Consider the following 7,745-nt stretch of genomic DNA (forward strand, 5'->3'; position numbering starts at 1 on the left):
GTACCTCTCGCTCTCTCTCTCTCCCTGTGTGTGTGGTGTGTGTGTGTGCGTGTGTTTGTCTGTCTGGTCTCAGGGGAACAAAGGGATCGGGACTGGACCCGTCTAGGCTTGGGGGAGGATGAAGACGAGACGTGGTCGAGTCGCAAGTGGCAAGGGGGGCCGCCCTGGAGATGGCCAAAGCTTTGTGGCTCCCGCGCGACTAGTGTCTATCAACCTAGACTGCCTTACGAATGATATTCGTACGTGCTTCCTGGGCACGAGGTCTGCGAAAGATTACCTAACAAACCCAGGCTGTCTTTCTTGGCGATGCTGAATTCGCTTGTCGTTGGTCAGTTGTTACTTAAAAGACCAGACTTCACGCAGAAGAAACAGCGGGGAAGGGTCGTTTAATCGCCCACAGGCACTGACTGACTGGATGGAATATGGATGGGACGGACGTCGGGGCCACGAAGGAGTAGGCTTCGCAAATGCGATGACAAGCCGAGCAAGTGGGAGAACACGACGGGTAAATCCGGGAGCAGAGCGTGAAGAAAGCAACGAACCCAGAGAAAAGAGGGAATGGATGATTTTGATGTTGATAGGAGGAATGCGGGCCCTGCAAGGCAACAAAGCACAAATGATGTCGTCGAGTCGTGACAGGACTGAGGGCTCTGGCCAGATGATGTTTCGTGGCCTTCTCGAGAACGGCAGGAACACAACATGCATCCAGGTAGGCATCCCACGCTACGGCTAATTGATGATTACCCAGCTTCTAGCCTCCTACAGCCTGTCAGACATGCAAGAATCCCTCTCGGCATGCCTAGGTAGGTAGGCGTTAAATGAATACTGGCCTCCAGGCTAGGTACCTAACTAGTAGGGGTTCTGCTGCTCGACGAATACGCGTCGCATCAACGGGGCCAATGGGGCCGCTCCAGTGTTGAAACGGCAGTGTGGGCGGCGATGGCACGGTGCTGGTTCCTCAGCGCTTCTGCACCTGAATCGTCGCCTTCCCCTTCTGTGCAGGGACCGAATCGCCCCCACCTGAGCCGTTGCGCCACGGGACGGAGAAGAGTACCTTTTCTTTTTCTTTTCTTTTTTGCGTGTGACCGACGACGGGGACGCGCGGGCGCCCACCACTCAAACCAGATACGATACATTTGCATCCGTACATTACATGCCTTTTATCGTCTCCATCTCAAGCGGCGTCAAGGATTTTTGCGCCTCTTTGAAGAGTCTTTGAGAGAACCATTGGAATACGTACCCGCATGCGTGTCCCACCTTACTTTCCACATGCAAATGGCAAACGTGTACATGAAAAGCGACATTCTCCTTTCCACAACTCCATACCTAACTATGTAAAGTAGCAGAGGGCAGCAGCACCTTGTCTCTGCTGCTTTTGCCATATACACAAACCTCGCATATCAAGTACCGATCAGTCTCGTCTCCTCTTAGAGACAGTGCGTTTAAAATGATAGTAGCAATGATAATAATGACACGGGTCAGAACCGAAGAGAACCCAAAAGAGGTCCAAACGTCGAATCACAACGATGCATCTCCCGCATGTTCTTTCGTGGCCTTGGCGCTTGACACAGTCAATTGTTTCGGAATCCGCTTCTGCCCATTTGATGCCGTAATTATGCCCTCCATCACTCAGTGTTGTAACAAGAAATGCTGACACTTTGTTCTTTTATTCTTTTTTTTCTACTTCTTTTAAACCTTTTTTTTTTTATTTTTTTACACAACTTTGTTGCCATTCCCTAGGGTCGCGGCATAGGTGTTCTTATTCCAACTCGCCTCTGCATCCCTGGAACGGCTGGCTGCGATTCTGACAGCCTTCCCTCCCGGAGACTCATGCTTGTCATGTCAGACAGGCCAGACGAAAACTAGCATCCTCCGAACGGGCAAACACTCGTTAGGAGCCTCTTATCGAATAACCATACTCTCGCATGGCTGAACTAATAAACCAGATGGATTCAACTCAGTCCTCTCCATCAATTCATCGCATGGAGTGAGACGAGATGGGAGAAGCTCAGCCCGCCGGCTATGTGAGAGCCTGTGCCGAACGGCACCTTACACTGAACGTGTCAAAATGAATTGATTCGTTAATCACGACCCTCGAACCCATCTTCCATGATTATGCCCAGTTCTACCTGACTGGTGTCCAATACTCCGGCCGGGTGGCCCGCTGCCTCGTCTGCACCCCGCCCCCCCCCCCCCCGCCCCCTTCGAGGCAAACATTCCGGTGCCATCCGAAGCTTATCCTATACCAACAATCAACAATCAACCCGTCCTGTCGGGTTTGCCTTCATCTCCAATCCCCTCCCTTTCTTTGTCAAATCAAAACACATAAGCCACGGCTTTCGCTTGCACTTCCTCCCAATTCGAAGCAGATCCCTCTAGTCCGCAAGGCGCCGGCCTGGAGGCTCAACACCAGTGCTACGCGTGCCCGAAACACCCTCCTTCTCCATCGCCTTGACGTATCCCTCCCAGATCTCAGTCACCTCGTCGTAGAACTCAATTTGGGAGTCAGCAAGACCGCCGAGCTGCTTCTTGAACTCGACCCGCTTGATTCGCTCAAAGTCGGCCACCTCTTTGACCACCTCGTCGTCAAACATCTCACTCGTCTTCTTGGCCCGCTCCGCTTCCGTGGTGAGCTTGTCAATGTTCATCTCCAGTTTTCTTTGTCGATCGCGGCGAGCCTGCTCGTGGTCGACTCCGCGCACGTCCTCGAGCTTGCGCATCAGTCTTCCGCTGGCACCCGACAGGCCGCTCGAGCCTTGGCCCGACTGAAGCTGGTCTCTGTCGACAGTGTTCTTGTTAAGATACTCCGTGAGCTGCTCGTAGTCCACCTGCTTCTGCTCGCGAGCCTTCAAGAGGCTCTTCAATGCTGTGCTGTAGGCCTGCATGTCCCGGAGACTACCGAGGTAGTCCCCGTCCGTGACGTCCTTGAGCTTGCGGAGGCCCATGGCCGTGTCCTCGATTGAGTTGGCGAAATGTCGGACTTCGTTCTCGACGCCAGGCTCAAGCGTGATAAGTTTTTGGAACTGCTCAGCCAGGTCCTTAAAGTCCAGCTCGATGTCGTTCTCTCGTCTGGCCACTCGTGCTACCACCTTTTCGATATGGGCCAAGTCTTCGTCGAGCTTGTCGCTTCGTTCTCTGACCTCGAGGAACCGCTTGTCGTGCTTGTGAGCCTTGGTAAAGGCGTTGAGGAAGCTGTCGGTGAGGTTGTCGAACACGCCGCTGCTTCCGGTATCGCTGCTCGTGGATCCCCTGACGCTGCGGCTGCGCATCGTGGCATTCCAGTCCGGGCTCTCAAGGAAAATGTGGAGGATATCGGCTCGACGAAGGACAGGATGGAGGGAAAGGCGGTTAAGGAAGCGCTGGAGCGAATGCGCTCGACGGTTGGTGAAGTCCGGGCCGAAGCGATTGCCACTAACATATTCCATTCGCTGCTTGTCAGGGAGGGGAGGGACTGCGGCGGTCGGGTAGTCTCTGCTCAGCGCCTTATACAAGAAGACAAAGTCTGTAAACCGCCGGCGGACTGTTGTTTGCGATCTCTGGAAGGAGGGAAATGTCGTCTGAAGGAGTCGTGTCAGCGCCGCGCGAACATCCAGACAGAGTAACTTCGTAGCTGGAAGGCAGCAAAGCATTTGCTTCCCTTACATTAGTGGTGATCAGGTACGAGACAAAGGTATCTTTGGAGCCGTCGTTTTCCTTCAAAGGCTCGGAGACGACGCAGTCTAGCACCTCTTGGCCGTCACTCCCGGGTGCATCGCTTTCGTAGGCATTATGTCCGTTCCTCTCGGTGTCATCAAATTCGGTCGCCGTCACTGAACTCGAGCTCTCAGCGGCAGTGTGCTCATCGGTGTTCCAGGACACATTAGAGAAGTCATCTTGGTGTTGGTCGATGACCGCCATGACGTCCAGCTGGGTGGATGTGGGGTTACGTCGTCGGTGCGATCGGGAATGTCGCCGGATGCTGTTTGTTGGGGAAGCTGGCTATGAATAGCGCGCGTTGAACCCCGACTGGACGGCAGCAACAACAACCAAATATGAAAGATAAATTCGATTGCTGTGAAGCAATCGAAACTTGAAGTCTTGGAATCGGATCGTCGGGGAGGATGGGGATGGCGGAAAGAACGTCTTGTTTTACGGACAATTGGCTGGAAGTGTCGGCGGCAGTGGTGGGGAACGGGTAATGGAAGCTGCCTGTCGCTGAACCATGGGAGGTGACACTGAGAGCTTAGGGTACCTGAGCTGACCTCATGCGTTTGGGCAGCACAATAGCGGGGGGGATGGCAGGTACCCATTTTTCTGTTTGGAAGCGGTATGGCATGAGGTAACTCGTTAGCAGCAGGGCAACGCCGTCAGACCTCCAGTTCCGGAGGGCTATGACGAAGCCAGCCAGTCCAGATGCAACCCAGAAACAGACGACACATTTTGGACAAGCCAGGGGTCACCTCGACTCGTCGCAAGGGCAGCACACAGTAGTTGCCGCCCCGCCTCGCATCTCAGACACAGTGAATGATGGCATGCTGAACAAAATTATTTAATGGGTTATGGTCTACACATTTGCCGGCATTGAGCGCCATGACCGGTGACCGCCATTATACAATAGTGGGATCTATTTGCTTCCTGAGATGAATCTTTCTAGTGACCTGCGATGTATGTTCCCTTCGGGTGTCATAAACCCTCTTCTTTTAGTACACGCTACCCAGCCTTATGCCATACACGTCTAACAAAGAAAAGTGAGTGTCTGTCTACAGCATCGAGCGATCTATTTGTCGCTCGTCTCCGCCTTATCAACCTTGGGCTGCCCGTCCCTTGCGGCCAGCATCTCCTTCTCGGCATCCTTGGCCTCTTGGGCTTGGTTTGAGCCAGCGGCCTGAGCCTCAGCAGCCTGGTTGCTCTCCTCCTTCTCATCAATGTTGTCAATATCACGGGGCGTGGCGAAGCCAGTGCTAGCATTCTCCTCGTTTTGGCTGTTCTCCTCGTCAATGAGCTCTTGCTGCTCCTTGAGGACCTCGAGACGCTGCTTGTTGGTGGCAGCACCCTCGGCGCTGTGCACCTCGAGGGAAATCTCGTGGAAGAGCTCGTCAGGGATGGACGAAAGCACACCAACGAGAGCCTCAACCTGACTGTGCGCGGGGACCTGGCCGTACATGTAGGCGTTGCTCAGGACCAAAAGAGTAGACGGAACGCCGTCTTTCAACCTGAGGTCAAGCCACTGCTGGAGGTACTCGCGCATTCTCGCGGGAGACACGCTGTGCGTGCGAATACCACGGCTGGCACAAGCCATCTGGAGTTCCGCGACGGAGAGGCTGTCAACGCCCTCATAGCTGATCTGTCTGTCGTCTCTCTTGATCTGACGCATACGGTGGCGGATCTGGTACCGCAGCATGTTGTCGGTGCCGAAGGTGTTCAGGTTCATGTACCTGCACATCGAGACCAGCTGGGGCCTTGAAAGGTTGTCCAAAGTCAAGTCATCCTTGAAGATCTTGCAGACCTTGATAACATCCTCGTGTGTCGGCGACTCCCCAGAAGATCTGAGTTTCCGGAAGAACGTAGTAAACGCCTCACTCTGTGTTGTCGCAGGAGTCAACGGCAGGCCAGTCTCTTTAAGACTGGACCGCAAGAACTGACTGACTTCCTTGCGCGTCGTTCTGAGAATGGTCGCCTTGGCGTCCTTGGACTTTTGGCCCTCGTATGTGCTGGGCAGCATATTGGGGAACAGACGGAGGGCGACGGGGAGCAACAGCTCCGCGAAGGGAACGATAACAAAGACGGAAAAAGGCACCAAGCGGCCAAGATCCTGGACAGTGCGTTGCAATTGACGGTTCTCTCTTCGGCTGAGTTCGTATCCAGCGGCCATCTTCAGTGCAAGCCGAGTGCTGATTTTGACTTCGGTAGCGAGCAGCTTCGTTCCATCCCAGTAGTGGTGGGCCTCTTTCTTGACCTTCTGCCAAAGGGTCAATTTGTCCTTTGCGGTCTTCTCTGCCTCGGCAGATGTTCCCTTGGCGGAGGCGAGTTCCGACAAGGAAGCGTTGGACTCGCCCTTGTCTGTTGCCGACGCATCATTTGAGGATGACTTCTCGTTGTGTGCCGCAGCCTTGGAGTCGTCGGTCGCCTTCGAGCCGCTCTTGGCTGCTGAGCTTTCCTTGGCCAGAGGTTTCTTAGCCTCCTCCACATTGAAGCCTGGCGGGGGGCCAGACGGCTGGCCGTGGTTGTGATGGTCGGTACCCAGATAGCGGACGGGCACAAGGAGCGCGAGGGCGTTTACACGTCGGGGAAGATGCCTTGCGTTTCGGCCGAGCACAGCTGACGAAACACCGAGGGTAGAAAGCGCACGCGCTGGAAAGTGTTAGAAACGGGAGCCAAACAAACAACGTCACGGATGGGAGGGAAGGGGGGGGAGAGCGGGCAGAAGGCAGATGCAGGAGACATGCTCACCGTTGCCTAAGAACGGGTTGGCAATCGCCGCCCGACGAGCGACACTGGCGGAGGCGCTCATTCTGCAGCGGTTGGGAAACAGACAGAAAGGAAGGGTAGGTGGATGGATGGGTTGTTGTGAGTGATGAGCGAACTACCGAGGGGCAGTGGACATGAGCGATTATCTTGTGGGTGGGCAGTATACTACAACTAAAGACAGATGATGAAGAAGAGGAAGATGTACTGAGACGAAACGAGTCAAGATTTCTGGAATGGAGGGCAACCGATCGCATCAAATGGAATGCTACCTCGACCTGTCCCTGGTCTTCCGAAACCACTCATGGCCGGGGGCGGCCCAGGGACCAGCGGGGACTGCACGTGCAAGATCACGGGGTTTCCTTGCCTCATCCGCTCTCGGGATTCGCTTCGGGGGTGGAAGGGAGGACAAGGAGCAAGCAGCAACAAGCACCGAGATCGTTTGTAGTGAGTACGTACCTGAGCAGAGCCCGGACCACCTTGGTCTTTCTGGACCTCCGCTATTTGCCCCTTTCGCACACGGTAATTCGCCCGTTTGCTGCTATCGTCACATGGATAGCGAAGCAGACGGCCGTCCTCCTGTAGATCGGTGGGGTATTCTTGCCTTAGCTACTGGCAGCTCGACCTTCTGGGCGTTCAGGTTGTGCGAATTACACCTGTTACCCGTGTCGGTCATAGTGCCAGCAGCCGGCAGCTAGTTCCGGGCGCTGCCTATTCAGTGCCATTTCGGGCTTGAAGGAACGGGGTCTTGTCAGACTGACGTGGGCAGTTCAGATGGAGGCACTGTTTGAGGGGGAAGGTAGGCGGTATCGGTCGGCTGCGGTGGCCAAATGATTGCTCCAGAACAGCTGGCACGTGTCATTGATCCGGTCAAGAACAGGTGTTTCGACTTGGACCGGTCATTATGACTTGGGTGCTTGTCTTCGGAGTCAAGACGAAAAGTTTGCTACGAAACGAGGCGGGCATGGGCGACGGCACTCTCTCTTTATTCCCTTTCATCAAGCCACGTCAGCAATCCATTGTCATCAGGGGGCTGACGACTAGAACCACCAGACACTATTAACGATGGCGCTGATACTCGACCAGATGCGAGATCGGAATGTGCTGTGGCCAGTCTGTCGTGGAAAGCGGGCTCTGTAGGCAAAGAGAGGACTGGTGTTTCTCAACAATTGTGCTCCCTGAATTTTCTCAACTCCGCTCGACAATTTTTTGGTGGGAAACACGCTCACACCCGGATTGCTTGGTTGTCATTCGATGCTTTGTGTCGCGCCAGCTGGCAGTTGCTTAACAACCGCAACGGC

General features: G+C 54.6%; 2 protein-coding genes across 2 annotated transcripts; both read right to left on the bottom strand.

Moving 5' to 3' along the window:
* Positions 1-2,375: 2,375 nt before the first annotated feature.
* On the bottom strand, positions 2,376-3,897 carry CH63R_05934 (PX domain-containing protein; the record flags this gene model as incomplete). Its single annotated transcript, XM_018300909.1, has 2 exons — positions 2,376-3,557; positions 3,643-3,897. The coding sequence occupies 2 exons, from the start codon at positions 3,895-3,897 to the stop codon at positions 2,376-2,378; spliced, it is 1,437 nt and encodes a 478-aa protein (XP_018158759.1).
* Positions 3,898-4,756: 859 nt separating this feature from the next.
* CH63R_05935 (Mrs7 family protein) lies at positions 4,757-6,490 on the bottom strand (the record flags this gene model as incomplete). Its single annotated transcript, XM_018300910.1, has 2 exons — positions 4,757-6,330; positions 6,430-6,490. The coding sequence occupies 2 exons, from the start codon at positions 6,488-6,490 to the stop codon at positions 4,757-4,759; spliced, it is 1,635 nt and encodes a 544-aa protein (XP_018158760.1).
* Between the last annotated feature and the right edge of the window lie 1,255 nt (positions 6,491-7,745).

This window comes from Colletotrichum higginsianum, chromosome 4, assembly GCF_001672515.1.
Source record: "Colletotrichum higginsianum IMI 349063 chromosome 4, whole genome shotgun sequence".
NCBI lineage: Eukaryota > Fungi > Ascomycota > Sordariomycetes > Glomerellales > Glomerellaceae > Colletotrichum > Colletotrichum higginsianum.